At 46.3% G+C, this 20,885-nt stretch overlaps 1 protein-coding gene across 1 annotated transcript in view; it reads right to left on the minus strand.

Moving 5' to 3' along the window:
- Window positions 1–20,885, minus strand: part of LOC135398689 (papilin-like) — a 45,711-nt gene that overhangs the window by 6,195 nt on the left and 18,631 nt on the right. The window contains exons 9-19 of the mRNA XM_064630073.1: window positions 19,973–20,158; window positions 18,736–18,921; window positions 17,530–17,715; window positions 16,309–16,494; window positions 15,104–15,289; window positions 13,917–14,102; window positions 9,792–9,976; window positions 6,179–6,278; window positions 2,948–3,118; window positions 2,691–2,729; window positions 1,744–1,914 (exon numbers count right to left, since the gene is read on the minus strand). Coding sequence (XP_064486143.1) covers window positions 1,744–1,914; window positions 2,691–2,729; window positions 2,948–3,118; window positions 6,179–6,278; window positions 9,792–9,976; window positions 13,917–14,102; window positions 15,104–15,289; window positions 16,309–16,494; window positions 17,530–17,715; window positions 18,736–18,921; window positions 19,973–20,158 — 1,782 coding nt within the window. The remainder of the gene's footprint in view (window positions 1–1,743; window positions 1,915–2,690; window positions 2,730–2,947; window positions 3,119–6,178; window positions 6,279–9,791; window positions 9,977–13,916; window positions 14,103–15,103; window positions 15,290–16,308; window positions 16,495–17,529; window positions 17,716–18,735; window positions 18,922–19,972; window positions 20,159–20,885) is intronic.

Below are 20,885 nucleotides of genomic sequence, written 5' to 3' on the forward strand. Positions count from 1 at the left end.
AGCCAGTGCAGCCGTCTATATCTACACTGAGTACACAAGTATGCGGAAGAACATGCTCCCATGTTAACAGTAGCTATCGTTCTTTTACCGAATTGACAGCTGCCGTATGGCCGCATAGTTTATTTCTGTGCTCATGTGTTCAGTCTGAATATCGTGCTAAACAAAAAAAATAAAAAATAAAAAAACAGTGTCCCTTTTGTGTCTCCAGGCTTTTCTTTTCAAGCAAAAATATATGCATGCTGTTCTGCGTCATTTTGTGTGCAGGACCGTTAAAAATTGTTCGACGACACTGCAGCTTCTGTGCACTCTTTTTGTGTAGCCTCATACCCTGTACAAATAAATCTTAAGAATGGGAAAACACATTCCTATGGAATCATACCACATGATTTACCATATACACCGGCACCCACATTGCAATCATGCTTCTATTTATCGCGAATGCCTCTAATTGTAGTAGGAAAATTTATTGACGGTAACAACACACAACACACCCGAAACACTGCCCTCTAATTTGGCTGTGTTGTGCATGTCCTCAAAGTGTTCTGGATAGCTGAGTCCCAAAATAGTGAACCAAACCAATATCCTGTCAATATGCCCATATGTGTAGTACATCACTTTACCTTCAATTATGTTACAACTTGTTTTCCTTGCACCAGCTCAGGTGCATGTTAAGTGTCCACGGTTTTTTGCTGTATGACATGTCCTGTACATTGGTACTCTCATTTCACACCAGCTCTCCTCTGCCTTGACTCACACTCCACCCATAAATGTACAGCAGTGAGAGGAGGATGAACAGAATATGGGCATACTACGGTCACAAAGTTCTGGTGTAACTAAGAATGTATTATCAGCATCATGACAAATTATTCTAACATGTATGGATCTGTCATTCAAAACAGTGCCTGAATATTGTTGCAATGCAATACAAGATACCACGTACATACATTTACTGTTGGAAAGCCTTCACATCATCACCAGGAGAATATGTGGCGTCTCGTGCACACTGCTTTCACTGCATGACTGGCACCAAATGCCAGTGACGTATGATTGTATATGTGCCACACCTGGTTATTTATTTTGTTTCATGCGTTGTGGTCACCCTTTGGTCAACCGCTCTTCATAGCCGGAGAGACCACGTGATCGATTTAAACCCGACGTCACTAAACCAATGGTTCAAGTCGGCTGGTGAATACGGACTTGTGTATATGACTTTGCCTCCGTTGCTTCGCCGTGTCACCACGCTAGTATCAGTTTAGCTATATTAACAGCATCAATACTGAGAAGAGACAGAAATACGGTTCAGGTTGTGGTGTGTGGTAGGGAGAAAGGGCCAGAGTCCAGCTGACGAAGAGACTCGGAGAGTGTGATTCGGGAAGGTTCGTAGTGAGGGCAATGAAGAAGAATGTGCTCCAGATCCTCAAGAGCACCACAGTGGCAACAGGTGGGAGAATCAATTTGTCTCAAGCGGTAACGCCACTGAGCTGTAAAGGCCACATCGAGGCGCATGCGGTGGATTAATGCAGCATCCCTGGCCCAATCCAGCCCAGCAACGCTCTGCGCTCAAAGCTCTTCTGACATTTCTGGACACCATCGGACTTCGATCGTTATTGTAAAGGGGCTCGTTATTTTATTCCCCCCATTCCACCAAGCACTGGGGTAGAGTATCGCCTGTTGCGATGAAACTCCCCACTCTCCAAGACCGAAAATAAAGTTGTTGTTGTTGTTGTTGTGGTGTGTGCTCACCCTGTTCGCAGGCCCTTCGACAAACTCGAGCGGATCTGAAGTTGTTGCCATTCGCACCGCAGCCTTGGTAGATGAACTCTTCGCACTGACCACTTGTCTTGTTGTAGAAATGCCTGGGTTCCCCAGCCCCGCAGTTGCCAACTGCCTTGGGGAGCTGACACACACTCTGACCTGGAGGAATTAAATAACATTAGAAAATTTATTCTGTAACTTTTGGTGCAGAACGGTGTACGATGTCATGGAACTGCACACAGTTCCGTGGTTCGTCTTTCTGGTCCACAGGAAAGGTCTTTATTTCTATGTTGAACGAGGTTGAACGAGGTGAATGGTCCATCGCATACATAGTTCCTCCGCATTAAAAAGTATACCTTTCATTTGTTATGTGCAACCTTCATAGCCACTTGATAACACAAGACATACTCAACAAGACAACAAACATTCAACAACAACAACAACTCAACAAGACATACGTGCTTGCGTGTTCGTGAATGTTTGACCTTAGTCGCTGACCTACAGGAGACATACAGGAACAATGTATTCATTAGTTCCTGTATATCCCCCGTTAAAGACATACATCATGCTGTGCCTTATTTTCTCTTCAGACGCCGCCATTTTTTTAATCACGTGGAAAGAATAACCACATAAATCATTCGAAAGGGTATCGCTGGGATCAAGATTTGGACAAGATCACCTGGAAGATCGTTCCAATGTGCTATTGTTTTAATATAAAATGATCTTTTGAAACAAGCGACGTTCGGAAATGGTATTTTAAAGGAGCGGTCTAGGCAGTCAGAAATAAAATTAAGTGGTTATAGGTAATTGTTACGGAGAACTTAGCGCATTTTTAGCCGTCCCAAATTTCAGTTATTTATGTCTTTGTCGTAGCACAAGGTGAGAGGAATGCAAACAAATATACAGAGGAAGACAATGAAGACAAAATTCCTTACCCGTGCTTTCGGCTTCTTTGTCTGCGTTGCCAGCATTGCCTACGATATGAATGATCCACTTCCATCAGTTTAAGGAAAGGAGAGAGATAGAGAGGCCTCAAGCAAGCTAGTATGGAAGCGTGACGACACCGAGAGGACTTTGCCTCCCGTGTCTCACCGTGTCACCACGCTTGTGTTAGTTTAGCTTTCTTAAACGCATCAACACTGAGACCGAAGGAAGAGACAGAAATACGGTTCGGGTTGTAGTGTGTGCTCACCCTGTTCGCAGGCCCTTCGACAATTTTCAGCGGATAGGAAGTTGTTGTCATTCCCGCCGCAGCCTCCGTAGATGAACTCCTCGCACTGACCGCTTGTCGTGTTGTAGAAGTGCCTGCGGAAATAGGCCCTGCAAGGGCCACCTTCCTTGGGAAGCTGACAGATCTGCTGACCTGGAGGAATTAAATAACATTTAAAATTTCATTCTGTAACTTTTGGTGCATAACGATGTACTATGTTATGGGACTGCACACCATTCTGCGGCTCAGCTTTCTCGAGTGCAGCGAAGGTCTTCGTTTCTATTTTGAAGGAGGCGGAGCTTCCGCCGCAACAATCAACGGGAGATATGTATTTGTGTGCCCGTGGATGCTTGACCTGTGTGGTTACTATACCAGGTAGCTCTATAGCAGACACAGAGGAACAATGCATTCACTAGTACAGTTTGGGAGAGACGCTTACGGGACACGGCGCCTGCGTATTTCTTCATCGGTGCGGCCTCCTGCTAGCTATCAGGAAGAGATCGAATAGGCGGCAGGCAATACTGTCCATCTCTCAGTATGCGTGTCCACTCCTGTTTTCTGATAGGTTGTCGCTCCATTAGAGAAGTGCGACCTCACGGTGTTCCGTAAGCTTTTGTCCCAAGCTGTACCTCTATATCTTCCGTTAAACACGTAGATCATGCTGTGCCTTATTTTCTCTTCAGACACCGCCGTTTCTTTGCGCAGGTTAAGGAAGCGACAGACACACGCTGAGCTCTAGCGTTTCCAAATTGATCACAATGAGGCGTTTTACATCGCGAGGCAACAATGATCATGAGCGATGTCCGGAGTGGTCAGATTAATTATGCCCACTAAAGGGTGCTCTAACGCGACAGAAATCTCCCCACACGGCACACGGTATTAAAGCGACTCTACGAGCTTTCAGCATTCCTATATGCACGGTATAGTGTCTATTTCGTCCAAACGTTTATTTCGTCCAAGTGCTCACAAAGTCCAAATATTTAATTCGTCCGACAAAAATCGAACGTACTGAACGCTTGGACGAAATGAACAGGCGAGGAGAAACTTGCCCAGCGCGTCCAATACCCGTACCGTCCAATAGCGCGTTTCGTCCAAATGGGGGAATTCCCAAAGGCTTTGCTCCTTTCGGCAGACGACTTCCTAAGGCTCTGCTTCTTTCGGCAGGCGACTGCCTGGCTGCATTCATGAAATCACAGGCCATTTTGACACTGGGTGAATGACAGGTGACTGTATTCATGAAAGCAAATGGATTATCGATCAAACGGGGAATCACAGAAAACACAAACCCGTTCACAGGACCGCTGACCTACAGTGACCGTCCAGTTAACGATGTGTTGTTTTCTATAACTGTGTTCTCGCTACGTACCGCGTTTCCCAATGTCAGTGATCTTTTTTGGAAACATCTAGGGATCTGAAAGGAAACTTGCGGCCCTTTGCCTTTACGTAGACTACTTCGAGCGGCAGTGGCTTACCAGCGTTCATCTCTGGAATTAGTTTGCGGATGAGGACGATCTCCGCACAAACAATCACGCCGAAGGGTGGCATAATTCGCTGCGCATGAAATTCAAGAGCCAACCCCACATGACGTTTTCGAAGGTCCTCGTCGAATTTGAGTCAACCATACACAATGTAAGCACAACCACGTAAGCAACAAATTCGCATAATCAGGGAGCATCATCATGATAATTAATAGAATATAGCATATATACTTCCTCGCTTGCTCTCTTTGTATTCATGCCTCTTACCGTCATTTGCAGGTACGCATTCGGCTGCTGTTGAACGGGGCTTCGCCAAGCAGGAGACGATACAAGAGGCTCGCTCTTCCTTCTCATGGGCGTACGGAAAATACAGCTCAGGGGAAATGATGCTGGGAAACGAAGCACCCTTCACAGACGTAACAGAGCAGTTTGCTCATGTCATCAAGGCATACCTGCAGCGCATGTCCCACTTGCTGGGCCATGCTAACTAATAAGTTAGTTGTTCAAATGAAAAAAAGAAAAAAGAACAACTAAACACAGGAGGCTGAGTTATTTGTTTCTCGTTTTACTCGGTGTATAGCATCTTCCAGTGGGAATGTTTAAATCTTACCTACAACTAATAAGTTGTTGGAATAAAAAATAAAAAGAAAGAAAAATAAATAAACAGAGCAGGCTGAGCATTTGTTTTTCGTTTTACTTGGTGTATGGCATGGCATCTTTCGGTGTGAATGTTTAAATCCTACCTTCAATCGTAAACGAAGCAGTTGTTCACTCGCATTCGGAGATCCCCCTCCCTTTTCGGACGAAACAAGCGTTTGGACGGTGCGGTTATTTGGACGGGTTGGTCAAGTTTCCCCCCCCTTTGGTTCAGTTCGTCCAATGCCCACTATGTCCATTTTTTTTCGGACGTGCTGAGTACTTGGACGTTGTGAATACTTGGACGAAATAAACATTTGGACGAATCGGGGTGCTACCGGAAAACTGACCGAGTAAACCGCTCGACTCCACGACGTCACCCCTACCCTCCCCCGCCATCACTAGTATAGTGTGCAGATAGAGGGGCTGCGGGCGATGTGGCTCCAGAGTTTGTCACTTCGACCAGACGTGCAAGGACCATCGATAAAGAGATCTAACGAGTATCACTCTCACACATACAGGCCATTTGCAAGAGTTTCAGGGAGCAGCGCGTGCTTTGGCACGGCGTGCCGGGAAATGCGGCGCAAAACGACAGCGATGGCGCATGCACCGGTACCCCGGTACGACGATGAAGATCGGAGGCGATGGACGATTCTTTCGAAGAAAACACAACGCCACCGCCGCAGTCGTGGTGCAGGTTGGGCGTGGTCGGGGGAAAAAAATGTGTATGACTTCGTCTCCGATTGACGTTGTCGTTGTCGTTGCAATGGTGTAATAATGGTAATGGTACTGTGATGTTACACGTAACACAGGGCGTGCACTACTAACTGGAACTTTTTCAACTTGCCTATTCTTCCAAGATAGCAGTGATTCGGGGAGCCGCAAAAAATGTCAGAGTCGACAATTCTTTCCTGAACTACGGGGGGGGGGGGGGGGGATATGGACGATCTCAACTTAGAGACATGCCTACTCGAAACGATGGCACACTTGGTCGATATATAATGCATCGAAAAAAAGTATATCTCCCCGATTCTTTTTGTTTTCCTGCACACAACTTCGCAATTTACCATTCGGCTTACCCAAATATGCTCCACCTTACCTTTGGCCAGATGCCCAAGTGCGATGAAGAGGAGCGCAGTGACTGCCAAGCTGGTGTGCATCTTGCCTGCGTGATTCGTCCCGTTGGGAAGGTTCCGTTTCTTTTATGCTACTCTCCCTGCATCTGCCTGTCACGGCCCTGCGTCGTCCCGTGGACAAATTCCTAAACCTTTCTACTGCGTGAATTGTTTGCACATTATGGATGGTGGTGTCCCTTGTTTGGAAGCCATTGTCCACGTAACGAAGACTCACGCCGTGTAGTCTGAAATGATGGATGTTCGTTCCTCAATCTGCGGCAACTATGGCCCCCTTTTCTTCATACCCTTTCCCGGCACAATCGTACGTTCAATAACTAGACACCCTGCTCAAAAAAAAAAAAAAAAAAAAAGAAGAAGAAGAAGAAGAAGAGAGAAAGAACATATGAAAATCTTATGGAACCCGTACGTACAGCATAATTGGATATGGAGGTTATGGCTCATATGGAGCTTATGGTTCATTAGGACCACCATACGGTCCATATAAACCATAAGCTCCATACCAATAATCCACATAAAAAGTGGCTTCATACAATTCCGATGTGGCCCACTTGGGAATTATACGCGCATGAGTTATGGGACCAATTGTATACTCAGTGTATCTCAACGGTGCTTGTAAACACCGTTGAGATGCACTAAGTAGAATGAACCGCATTCTGCTAAGACGAATGTCGGCACAGTTCCCCTGAAGTCGGCCTAGGGCGCATACTAACCTGACCCCCCCCCGGTCCTCCACTCCTCTCCTCTCTCCATCTGCCCACATCTGTACGCCACTCATAGCCAACGGAAACCAACAAAGCATCGTGGTTGCGCGCCTTCGGTAATGCCTCTATTGCTCTAAAGCGTTCAGAAGTCATCTTTAACCGTACGTGTTTAAAGTGGGACTCCGCAACAAAATCACCACAGAGGTTGTGGCACATCCGTAAACTTTAGAATGTCAGGAACATGTGTACGAAATACCTGGTTCTGAAACTGCGCAGATTTTGTTCAAACGAATTTATTTTCGAAGCGAGCGCTTCACCTGTGTGAAGCGGGTGCACTGAAAGCAGCACACTGCTGACATCGTTTGGAACGCGGCAAGGGAGAATGCAGGTTTCGTAGCAGACGACAATGCTGGGTGACGTCACATATCTTCCTCCGGACGAACCGCCTTCGTATGGAGGCATGGAGCTCTGTCTTCTGGTCTTCGCATTTCGGATTCGGTTTGGTATTGTTATCATTTACGAATTAACAGCTCGTAAGAATTTACGAATTAACTACTAATTTTGTTTTTAAAGGACGGCTGCCGTGTGTCACACAAGTCCGAGATTTTTCAGCAGTCAGGTTTTGTCATATTTGGTAGACAATTGAAATAAATATTCTAGTCAACTACTCGTGCAATATGAATGCAGGTGCTGTATTGATGGTACGGTTCGTGTTTGGTATGGTGCTCATCTTTTTTCTTTTCTTTTGAATACTTGCGAAGTCTTTCTGAGGGTCCCTTAACTTGCGGTGAAATCTCATCATGCTGTGGCCGTATTAAACGTAACTGAACTTGCTCAAGGTATTGACGCATTAAGGAGTGACCATATGCCAGTGCTCATTGAGCACCGCCCTTCATGGTCATTGAAAGAACGGCGACGGGTGAATGTAACGGACTGGCCGCGTTATCAATTCCAATCAGCTCGTGACATCGCCCGAGCAGCTACAGATTCAGCTGAAGATTTTGCTGCTGCGGTGAAACAAAAAAACAACGCGGAATTTGCTTCGAAAGCATCTGCATCGGAATCTGGATCACAGACTACCTTGAAGGCAGGGCAGTGTATGTGCAGACCGAAGACGGAAATTGTGACAGTCATCGCCTCTCAAGCGGGGTGCCACAGAGTGGCGTGTTGAGTCTTCTGCTGTTCAACGTGCTCATGGCGAACCTACCGCAACGGTTGCCTTGTGATTGGACAAACACTTCGTCACGTGGTTTCCCCAAGCTTCCCCTCTCCTTCGCGCGGAGACAAACTGTCCAACAAAGCGACCATCAGCAGAACAACACCTGTCTAGATTCAATTATTCATATGAGAAGCTTGCATGACATAGAACGGGACGTGTCCACAACATATGTCTCGCGAACACAAAGGAACCTGCGCATGTCTGCTTTCTCCAGAATTTTCCATAATGCCTGTAAGGGCCGCACGCATGCATCATTTATCTCCGCGAAGTGACATGTGGCAGTATCACGAATAATATAGAACGCCGGTAATGTATGCCTTAAAAAGCGGCGAGGGTTTCTTGCCTGCTGTTGCACACTGAGAAACTCTACACATTTCATCGTCGGTCCGTTCTTCATGCCGCTTTCGGGAAATGCGTGTTTTTCTTTTTCTTTTTTTTTTTTTTTCATCATCTTTTCTTCTCTTTCTTTTGACATCAATAATACCTTTCCTTGGCAAGCTTCAAACTTGCAAACTGGTCCTAGGCGCTCGGATGAAAAGAGCATTTGGGGGATATGGGCCACTGCCACCCGCGTGCGCAGATCAACCGAAAGCCCAGAACCTCCGAACATTTTTTCGGATGAAATGAGATTTTGGTTGATTTGGGACGACGGTGGAAATGGGCATTTTTATGGTTCCATTGAGCGCGGTAAGTCAAGTTTATGAAAGTAAGCGAGCGGTGGCGTGAATCTTGATTTCTTTATTTATTTTTAATTTGTGTTCTCCTGAAATGGAGCCGAGACTTGGGGAATCGGACGAACTTCTCCCTGCCATCACCTTCCGAAGCCCCTGGCACGGAAGCGTCTCTTCTATCTGTTCCCTGTCTTCCGTCACGCAGGCGTATCACGCAGCAAAAGAAAGCATCGGTATTCTGTTCTGACGTAAGAAATATGGAAACGGAAACCAACTAGTTACTCTGAAAATACCGAAGTGTCGATGCTTTTTTTTCTTCTTTCGGAAATATGTTTCGCTGAATGTCCCGATCGGAGCAGCAAAGGTTCCGAAGACGTCCGAAGTAAAATATAACAAGAAGATACGAAGGCAGAAAAAATAGGCGATGTCAAGTTGCCGGTGGTGAGTAAATCAAAGAGTGATATTAAACGGTAGGAACAACTTATTTATTTACACATGGTAAACAAGACTTTCGTGCACGAGACTGCACTTCTTCAGGTTACAAAAATATAAACATGGTACAGGCACATATAATATAATAATTATAGCAAATATAACAGGAGCTTTATCAAGTTAATGAGCGTATGCAATAGAGTCGCTCACCGCTCAGCTCTTGGCCCCGTGTTTCAGGGATGATCCCTGAACAGAAAGGCTTTCGATACCACCACGTGTTTTATACGACTTATTCAGCCGGAGGAACTTCATGAAACACAAGGTATAGACTTCGGAAACGTGTACGGGGGTTTTCCCAGTCTGACCTTGTGTCATCTAAGGGGTAAGACAGCCGTTCACAGTGCAGAACAAACCGTGAGCTTAAGGAACAGCGGAGAATGACGAGACGACACGAAAGGCGAGTTGTCAGCATGTCCACATACTATTCTCCAACATCCACAGATCGTCAAAGACAAATATACTTTATTGATTCGCCGGTAGTGAAGGTTCTTTATTTGCGAAAGTTGCCCTTACGAGCTGCACATCTGGTCTTGCAACCGAGCTTCGTCTCAAAGCGATTCTGGTTGCCCTCGCAACCTCCGTAGGTAAATCTCTTGCACTTTCCAGTATAGGCGTCGTAGTAGAATCTTTTCAAAGAATCGCCGCAGGGCCCCTCATCCTTCGACAGCAAGCATATGTCTGCAAAAGACGTCACACAGTAAGAGTTACTCAGTTAGGCTTCTCAATAATTCTCGAACTCTCCCATGTCACGCGAAGGTATCTCGGACAAACACGTCGGGTAAAGCACCCGCACTGTTTCCAGAAACTTGGTCAGAACAGTGCAAACGGATATACCGGTGCAATAATCTCCCGACTTACTCGAAACGGCGGCCATGCGAAGGGGAAGAGTTGACATCAACACAGAAAGGGATGAGATTTACACCGTTGAGTCGACTCGCGATTTCTGGGCGAAAGGAACCGGGCTCTGCGGTATGAAGGACAGTGCAGAGACGACTGCCGTTGGCATCCTTAGGCCCCAACCGCATGGAGCGTATATTACTAATGAAATGGGGCAGCGTTTCTCTGTCGAACCACGCGGAAGGTGAGCAGGTGCTCTTCCAACCACAGAACCACAACCACAGAATTTTCATGATAACTAGAAACCAAGCTGGCGAAGAGAGTCTTGTCAACCATACGACCTACTAGATTATAGCGACCATGTCATAATCGGCAAGCCCTATGAGGTTCCCGTCCGCACGATCCGTACCGGGCGTTACTCATCGGCCCACGAGATCTACATCATGATTAGACGAAAGAAATTTGAATTTTGAACGCGCAGAAGCGGACATACTATGAAAAGGCACAGAATGGTGATGATAATCAACTTTAGAAAGAAGCATCTCTCGTGGGGCATCCACCGCTTGTACAGAATACTGAGGTAAGCTGAAGTACAAAGTACTGTAGAGATTGAGTAAGCAGTAACCGTGCCGACGAGTAGCGCAACTGCTAGCACTCAAACAACAAGTGAGTCGCCATGATAGACATGGTAGCTCTAGCGTGGTATCGAACGGTGTCTCATATACGAGTTTCGTACACCATTTCGCGAATGTCGCAGCCCAATGTTCGAACAGTACAGCACGAAACTCGTTCCTTACAGAATAAGACGCGATCCATGCACGGACGGTGAGAGCAGACAAAATAGGCAGTCTTCGTACCAGGGTAGGGTAACTGTAATGGTAACTGAAACAGAAACGGTTACCGAAATTGGAGATGGTTACGATAACGGAAACGGATACCACGGTCCTCCATTACCAGAAACAGAATCGGAAAGGAAAATTACCGTCCGGTATTGAATTTGGGTAATGGCTGTTCCCGTTGTGCGATGACATTTGAGTGACCCTTCATTTTATTTTTGTATTTCGATTACTTCATTCCATGTAATGCACTAAATACTACACGACACTATGGAAACGAAGCTCAATATTGGATCTCGAGTGTGCATTCCTCGCTTACCTCGTCCCAGTCCTCATAACTCCATGACATCAACACATGACTATACTCCACCATAGCATGAGGGTGGCAGCCTACGAAGTTTCATTATTGGTTCTTTACCTTCCTTTCCATTTCACCGTGGCTATGACAGCATTATTTACTAATGAGAGTGTCCGCTTATGAGTGCGACATTGGATGAAGGCTACGCCCATCTTGGAGTTGCTGGACACCGATTGAGTGAAGACTCAAGACATGTTCCTACGTTTCTTTAAAAAAAATCTTGCAAGATGTGCGCATCTCAACAACGTAAAATTAGTTGTGTATATAACGGAAACAAAAATATAGCAGTAACGAAAATGGTAACGGTAACATAAATGCGCCCGTTACCCTTCCCTGTTTCGCACACAGCATGGTATACGTTGCCCAGCGGAGGGAAGCACGACTCGGATTGGACTGGACACCAGGGCGTCGAATAAGCTTGGCCTCCATGCCTGGAAAGGCTGTGAATCCACAATCTCGATCGTGTCGATCACCTCCCGGACTTCGACGCTGGGAGGATATCTCGGCTCCATACAGCTCCTTTGCTCTCCACCATCGCTCTTTTCCCCAGCTTTTCTTCTAGCCTCTCCTTATGAGTTTTACGCTTCCAACCGCATGCGAACTATTCTCCGCGGGCGTGGTTGGTATTAGTTGGCATTGGTGTATTTGGTTGGGTATTGGTGACGCGTCGGCTGTGAGCTGCGGACGCGGTGGCTACATGTGCGTGCATACTAGTTTTTGATGATGATGATGATGATGATTGAAAGAAAAAAATGAGAATTGTAGCCCTCATCACGACGGCCGGCTACCCCAGATCACCTATAAGGAAAGGAATGCCAGACACATCCACCCACACCCATTGGAGATGTCGCGAAGCGGTGACGAACGCCACAGACAGGGTCATAGCCTTGTCTAACAGCTTGGTGTCCCTTATAAACTGTGTAACGGCTCGGAAAGATTGCAGTTGAGTGCTCGTTGGCCATGGGCCCTGCACCTTCTGCACTCCGAAGGGTCGATTGTCAACCCGGCCTAACGCGGCTACAAGTCTGTCACGACACTCAGAGTATCTCGGGCACATAACTAGTTATTGACTTCTTATTGACTCACATACGTTGTTTGAAAACTCGTTAAAATTTTCTGTCTTCGTCGATTACGACATCGACGGAAACGGCGCCAATCCTCCCCGCTGTTCTATCAGTATAAATACATTTGCTTGAAGGACAACGGAAGTGAAATTTGTCAATTGCAAAAAAGGTCCGCACAGGGCGTACACTTTACGAAGAAACATGGTATCACTGTAGTTCGTGATTACGGTGTACTGATGGGCATATTTGTGACGATTACGAAACCGCTAGGCCGGCCGGCCGTCAGGACCGCCCACGGAGCGCGCCCGCTGTCGCGAAGCATTGCGGGAGAAGTTGAGGAGCGCGTGACGTCAGATGTTCCTCGAGCTCCCTGGCCGGTCGCCAGGTGAACAGAACGTGGCGCATTCCGAACAACGCCTCAAAATGTTCGATTCGGAGATCTCGCGCAAGTCTGAAGGCAACATCTTCGATGAGAGATCGGTGCGTTTGTACTTATTTTTCTTCTTTTTATTTTTTAAATCCGCAGTGGGACTCAGAGGTAAGTCGAAACACCAAATGGAGGCGAAGATTTGTGTCGTCCGTTTCCGTGAAAATACAGAAGCCTGCTGCACTTTGTTGACAATCCCGGAGCAATGAGCAGCTGCGGAATTGTTTCGAAGCCTTCGACAACAAAATGTGCCGTATACACTACTTCTCCTGTTTCACTCATCTCCGAGCAGGCCTACACGGACTCGCGGCGAGAAAAAGCTTCCCGTCGAGAATAAGTTTCCCGTCTTTCGGAAGCAGTTGAAATATATATATATATATATATAAGCAGGAAAAATCAGAAGACGACAAAGAGCTTACAGGAAAACACAAAGGGGAGTTTATTAACACATATAGGGATAGGGGACGACGTTTCGGCAGTCAGCACTGACTTCGACGGGACTCAGTCCCGTGACTACATGGTGGAGTATAGTCATGTTTTGATGTCATGGAGTTATGAGGACTGGGGCGAGGTAAGTGAGGGATGCACCCTCGAGATCCAATTTGCGCTTTCTTTCCATGCTCTCGTGTAGTGTTTACAGCATTACAGGGAATGGAGTCATCAAAATACAAAAACAAAAAAATTCAAAGTCACTCAAATGTCATGGCACAACAGGAATCGCCATTACCCGAATTCAATACCGGACGATAAATTTGTTTCCGTCTCTGTTTCCGGTAATGGAGGACCGTGGTATGCGTTTCCGTTTCCGTTATCGTTACCATCTCGAATTTCGGTAATATACCATTTCTGTTTCCGTTACCATTACCGTTATCCTTCCCCTGCAGAAAACTCCACACTAATTGACAGCTAAAGTTTCTCTTCTTTTTATATATATATTTTTTGGGAACGCAGTGTACTTTCTCGTGCAGTCAACCGCAGACACGAACGAATAATGCGGAAGTGTCTTTCGCCAAACCTTTAACATCAAAAGACACGTGACATCAGCCCCGCTTAATGCTTGGCATGGGGAGCTTACAATACTTGAGGTAGCACTTACCCTTCGGACGTGGCGTGACACGTGCTCCACAGTGCTTCAGACATTGGTTCTCTGTATCAAATCGGTTCCCATTTCCTTTGCAGCCCCCGTAGATGAACTTCTTGCATTGACCGCTGTAGATGTCGTAGTAGAATTTTGGATGAGCAGCTTTGCATGGCCCTGGCTCCATTGGAAACAAACAAACATCTGAAAGAACGTCCACCCAGTTAGGGCCAATTAGGTGCGTAAGCCGTGTTGCAGTCCATAGTTTTACATTCTCCAAGGGTAGCAACTTAGCAATAGAGGTTTTCAGTATGACTTCGCCTACACAGTTGGGGTACAGGCTTCTACATATATTCCACTGTTCCTTTGAAAAAGTCAATGTAAGGAAATTATTTGCAATTGCGCAAGAGACGTCGGAAGGCTTAGAGAAGTGATGGACATTATCATTGGCTCTTGAGAAGCTTGACGAAGTTCTAGTTGGTCGACAAGCCACTCGTTATATTCTTTTGGAGTGGCTGATGTTTTATTAGAGAGCTTCCTTACTTATTACTTATTAGAGAGCTTACTACTACAGCAGTACCGTTCCCTATATTCTACTGTTCCAATTGAACAACCATATTACTGCCTGGTGTCTTTTCTGATGAATTGACTACGATTCAAGGAGCGTTATATCCCGTGAACTGGTACTCCTTGTATGACATGACCAGCCGCCCTTCCTACAAATATTTTGTAGGGCACGGCAGCTAAACGCTTACCGATGGGCGAGCAGCGGAGTGATAACATTTCTCACTGAAATAAAACGTCTACAAAAAAAAAAAAGAAAAAGAAAAGCCGTGCTGAAGAGTGGGAGGTGGTGGGTTGGAGTCCTACCACCGGCTGTGCCGTCTAAGGTTTTCCCTGGGTTTTCCGAAGACGTTCCGGAGGAATGTCGGCACAGTTTCCCCTGAAGACGGTCCAGGAGGACGAATTCTAACCCCCATATCCCCACTCCTTCGTGATGTCCTCTCTCCATCTGACGACGTCTGTACGCCACTCTTGGAGTTGTCTTCCCGGCGCTAACACGGAATCAAAAAAAAAAAAAAAAACGAAGAAGAAAAAATATTACGGAAAGAAAGTCTACTGCTCCATTAACACCCACGAGAAGTAACGTTAACTTCGCTTAATACTAGGCGTGAAAGGCGAACAAAAGGTGTGCTACCACTTACCTTTGGGAGGTGGCGTGACAAGTGATCCACAGTGCTTCAGACATTGGTTCTCTGTATCAAAACGGTTCCCATTTCCTTTGCACCCTCCGTAGATAAACTCCTTGCATTGACCGCTGTAGCTGTCGTAGTAGAATTTTGGATGAGCAGCTTTGCATGGCCCTGACTCCATTGGCAACGAACAAACATCTGAAAGAACGTCCACCCAGTCAGGGCCAATCAGATGCGTAAGCCCTGTTGCAGTCCATAGTTTTACATCCTCCAAGAGAAGCAACTTAGCAATAGAGATTTTCAGTATGACTTCGTCTACACAGTTGGAGTACAGTTGGAAAAAGTTAGGCAAGTGATGGACTATATCATTGCCAATGGCTCTTGAGTAGCTTGACGGAGTGTAGCGGCTCGGGAGTTGTTCAGGATAACTGTTCAGAGAGCACGACAAGCCACTCGCTTTATTCTTTTGAAGTGATTTCAACGTTGCTGACCTTTCATTCGAGAGCTTCTTTTTCGTACCTTTTCCGCAGGGTGCTGTCGGGTTACTATAACAGTACCGTTCCCTATTCTGCTGTTCCCTATTGAACAACCGTGATACTGACTGGCGTCTTCTGATGAACTGATCCTGTGAACCGGTGCGCCTTGTAGAACATGACCAGCCGCCCTTCCTTCAAATAGTTTGTAGGGCACGGCAGCTAAACGCTTACCGATGGGTGAGCAGCCGAGTGATCATAGTTCTCGATAAAATAAAACGTCTACAAAAAAACAAGAACAAAAACAAGGTCGTGCTGAGGAGTGGGAGATAGTGGGTTGGAGTCCTACTGCCGGCTGTGCCGTCTAAGGTTTTCCCTGGATTTTGCGAAGACTCTCCAGACGAATATCGACACAGTTCCCCCGGAGGACGGCCCAGGACGCATTCTAATTCCCATATCCCCACTCCTTCCTGCTGTCCTCTCTCCATCTGTCCACATCTGTACGCCGCTCATAGCCACAGTTGGTTCGCGGCGCTAATAGGAAATTAAAAAAAATCTGCCCACGTCTGTACGCCACTCTTATCCAGAGTAGTCCTCCCGGCGCTAACAAGGAATAAAAAAAGAAGAAGAAGAAGAAATATTACGGAAAGATTGTCTACTGCTCCATTAACACCCATGAGAAGTAACGTTCGCTTCGCTTAATACTAGGCGTGAAAGGCGAGCAAAAGGTGTGCTACCACCTACCTTTGGGAGGTGGCGTGACACGTGATCCACACTGCTTCAGACATTGGTTCTCTGTATCAAATCGGTTCCCATTTCCTTTGCACCCTCCGTAGATAAACTCCTTGCATTGACCGCTGTAGCTGTCGTAGTAGAATTTTGGATGAGCAGCTTTGCATGGCCCTGACTCCATTGGCAACGAACAAACATCTGAAAGAACGTCCACCCAGTTATGGCCAATCAGGTGCGAAAGCCGTGTTGCAGTCCATAGTTTTACCTTCTCCAAGAGTAGCAACTTAGCAATGGAGGTTTTCAGGATCACTTCGCCTACACTGTTGGAGTACAGGCTTCTACATATATTCGTGCACTGTTCATTTGAAAAAGACCCAAGCAATTTGTTTGCAAGTGCACAAGAGACGTTGGAAGACTTAGAGAAGTGATGGACAATGACATTATCATTGGCTCTTGAGAAGCTTGACGGAGTTCTAGTGGGTCGGGAGTTGTTCAGGATAGCTGTTCCGAGAGCACGACAAGCCACTCGTTTTATTCGTTTGAAGTGGCTTGAACGTTACTGATCTTTCATTCGAGAGCTTCCTTTTTCGTATCGTTTTCGCAGGGTGCTTTCGGGTTATAACAGTACCATTCCCTATTAAACAACCGTATTACTGCCTGTTGTCTTTTGTGATGAATTGACTACGATTCAAGCAGAGTTATATTCCGTGTACCGGTACTCCTTGTAGAACATGACCAGCAGCTCTTCCTACAAATATTTTGTAGGGCACGGCAGCTAAACACTTATTGATGGGTGAGCAGCCGAGTGATCACATTTCTCACTGAAATAAAACGTCTACAAAAAAATAAATAAAAATAAATAAGATGAAAAAAAGAACAGGGTCGTGCTGAAGACTGGGAGGTGGTGGGTTGGAGTCCTACCACTGGCTGTGCCATCTAAGGTTTCCCCTGGGTTTTCGGATTTCTTGGCGAATGTCAGCACAGTTCCCCCTCAAGTCGGCCGAGGACGCGTTCTAACCCCCACTTCTCCACTCCTTCCTGCTGTCCATCTGACCACGTCTGTACGCCCCTTTTGGAGTTGTCTTCCCGGCGCTAACACGGAATCAAAAAAAAAGAAGAAGAAGAAATATTACGGAAGGATTGTCTCCTGCTTAATTAACAACCACGAGAAGCAACGTTAGCTTCGCTTAATACTAGGCGTGAAAGACGAGCAAAAGGTGTGCTACCACTTACCTTTGGGTGGTAGCGTGACACGTGATCCACAGTGCTTCAGACATTGGTTCTCTGTATCAAATCGGTTCCCATTTCCTTTGCACCCTCCGTAGATAAACTCCTTGCATTGACCGCTGTAGCTGTCGTAGTAGAATTTTGGATGAGCAGCTTTGCATGGCCCTGACTCCATTGGCAACGAACAAACATCTGAAAGAACGTCCACCCAGTTATGGCCAATCAGGTGCGTAAGCCGTGTTGCAGTCCATAGTTTTACATCCTCCAAGAGAAGCAACTTAGCAATAGAGATTTTCAGTATAACTTCGCCTACACAGTTGGAGTACAGTGCATTTGAAAAAGTCCCGCAAGGAATTGGTTTGCAAGTGCGCCGAGAGACATCGAAAAGGTTAGGCAAGTAATTGACTATACCATTACTATTGGCTCTTGAGAAGCTTGACGGAGTTCTAGTGGGTCGGAAGTTGTTCAGGATAACTGTTCCGAGAGCACGACAAGCCACTCGCTTTATTCTTTTGAAGTGACTTGAACGTTGCTGATCTTTCATTCGAGAGCTTCCTTTTTCGTATCCCTTTCGCAGGTGCTTTCGGGTTATAACAGTACCATTCCCTATTCTACTGTTCCCCATTGAACAGCCGTATTACTGCCTGGCGTCTTTTCTGATGAATTGACTAGAAGCAGAGTTATATCACGTGAACCGGTACTCCTTGTAGAACATGACCAGCTGACATGACTACAAATATTTTGTAGGGCACGGCAGCCAAACGCTTACCGATGGGCGAGCAGCCGAGTGATCTCATTTCAAAGTGAAATAAAACGTCTACAAAAAACACACACAAAAAAACAAAACAAATAAGGTAGTGCTGAAGACTGGGAGGTGGTGGGTTGGAGTCCTGCCACCGGCTGTGCCGTCTAAGGTTTCCCTCAGTTTTCCTAAGACTTTCCAGACGAATATCGGCACAGTTCCCCCTGAAGTCGGCCCAGGACGCATTCTAATCCCCATATCTCCACTCCTTCCTGCTGTCCATCTGACCACGTATGTACGCCACTCTTGGAGTTGTCTTCCCGGCGCTAACGCGGAATCAAAGAAGAAGAAGAAGAAGAAGAAATATTACGGAAGGATTGTCTCCTGCTCAATTAACAACCACGAGAAGCAACGTTAGCTTCGCTTAATACTAGGCGTGAAAGACGAGCAAAAGGTGTGCTACCACTTACCTTTGGGTGGTAGCGTGACACGTGATCCACACTGCTTCAGACATTGGTTCTCTGTATCAAATCGGTTCCCATTTCCTTTGCAGCCCCCATAGATGAACTTCTTGCATTGACCGCTGTAGCTGTCGTAGTAGAATTTTGGAAAAGCAGCTTTGCATGGCCCTGACTCCATTGGCAACGAACAAACATCTGAAAGAACGTCCACCCAGTTATGGCCAATCAGGTGCGAAAGCCGTGTTGCAGTCCATACTTTTACATTCTCCAAGAGTAGCAACTTAGCAATAGAGGTTTTCACTATGAGTTCACCTACACTGTTGTACTTCGCCACACTTCTACACATGTTCGTGCGCTGTTCATTTGAACAAGTCCCAAGCAATTTGTTTGCAAGCGCGCAAGAGATATCGAAAAAGTTAGGTAAGTGATGGACTATATCATTATCATTGGCTCTTGAGAAGCTTGACGGAGTTCTAGTGGGTGGGGAGTTGTTCATGGTAGCTGTTCCGAGAGTACGACGAGCCACTCGTTTTATTCTTTTGAAGTGGCTTGAACGTTACTGATCTTTCATTCGAGAGCTTCATTTTTCGTATCGTTTTTGTAGGGTGCTTTCGGGTTACAAGAGTACCATTCCCTATTCTACTGTTGCCTATTGAAGAGCCGTATTACTGCCTGGCGTCTTTTCTGATGAATTGACTACGATTCAAGCAGAGTTATATCCCGTGAACCTGTACTCCTTGTATGACATGACCAGCCGCCCTTCCTACAAATATTTTGTAAGGCACGGCAGCTAAACGCTTACCAATGGGCGAGCAGCCGAGTGATCACATTTCTCACTGAAATAAAATGTCTACAAAAAAAAAGAAAACAAAACAAAGCCGTGCTGAAGAGTGGGAGGTAGTGGGTTCGAATCCTACCACCGGCTGTGTCGTCTAAGGTTTTCGCTGGGTTTTCCGAAGACTTTCCGGACGAATGTCGGCACAGTTCCCCTTGAGGTCGACTCAGGACGCATTCTAACCCCCATATCCCCAGTCCTTCCTGCTGTCTTCTCTCCATCTATCCACATCTGTACGCCACTCTATGAGTTGTCTTCCCGGCGCTAACACGGAATCAAAAAAAAAAAAAAAGAAGAAGAAGAAATATTACGGAAAGAAGTTCTGCTGCTCCATTAACACCCACGAGAAGTAACGTTAGCTTCGCTTAATACTAGGCGTGAAAGGCGAGCAAAAGGTGTGCTGCCACTTACCTTTGGGAGGTGGCGTGACAAGTGATCCACACTGCTTCAGACATTGGTTCTCTGTATCAAATCGGTTCCCATTTCCTTTGCAGCCCCCATAGATGAACTTCTTGCATTGACCGCTGTAGCTGTCGTAGTAGAATTTTCGATGAGCAGCTTTGCATGGCCCTGACTCCATTGGCAACGAACAAACACCTGAAAGAACGTCCACCCAGTTAGGGCCAATCGATGCGAAAGCCCTGTTGCAGTCCATAGTTTTACATCCTCCAAGAGTAGCAACTTAGCAATAGAGATTTTCAGTATGACTTCGTCTACACAGTTGGAGTACAGTTGGAAAAAGTTAGGCAAGTGATGGACTATATCATTGCCAATGGCTCTTGAGTAGCTTGACGGAGTGTAGCGGCTCGGGAGTTGTTCAGGATAACTGTTCAGAGAGCACGACAAGCCACTCGCTTTATTCTTTTGAAGTGATTTCAACGTTGCTGACCTTTCATTCGAGAGCTTCTTTTTCGTACCTTTTCCGCAGGGTGCTGTCGGGTTACTATAACAGTACCGTTCCCTATTCTGCTGTTCCCTATTGAACAACCGTGATACTGACTGGCGTCTTCTGATGAACTGATCCTGTGAACCGGTGCGCCTTGTAGAACATGACCAGCCGCCCTTCCTACAAATATTTTGTAGGGCACGGCAGCTAAACGCTTACCGATGGGCGAGCAGCCGAGTGATCATATTTCTCAATAAAATAAAACGTCTACAAAAAAAAACAAGAAAAAAAAAACAAGGCCGTGCTGAAGAGTGGGAGGTAGTCGGTTGGAGTCCTGCCGCCGCCTGCGCCGTCTAAGGTTTTCCCTGGATTTTGCGAAGACTCTCCAGACGAATATCGGCACAGTTCCCCCTGAGGACGGCCCAGGACGCATTCTAA

This window comes from Ornithodoros turicata, chromosome 6 (assembly GCF_037126465.1).
Source record: "Ornithodoros turicata isolate Travis chromosome 6, ASM3712646v1, whole genome shotgun sequence".
Taxonomy (NCBI): Eukaryota; Metazoa; Arthropoda; class Arachnida; order Ixodida; family Argasidae; genus Ornithodoros; species Ornithodoros turicata.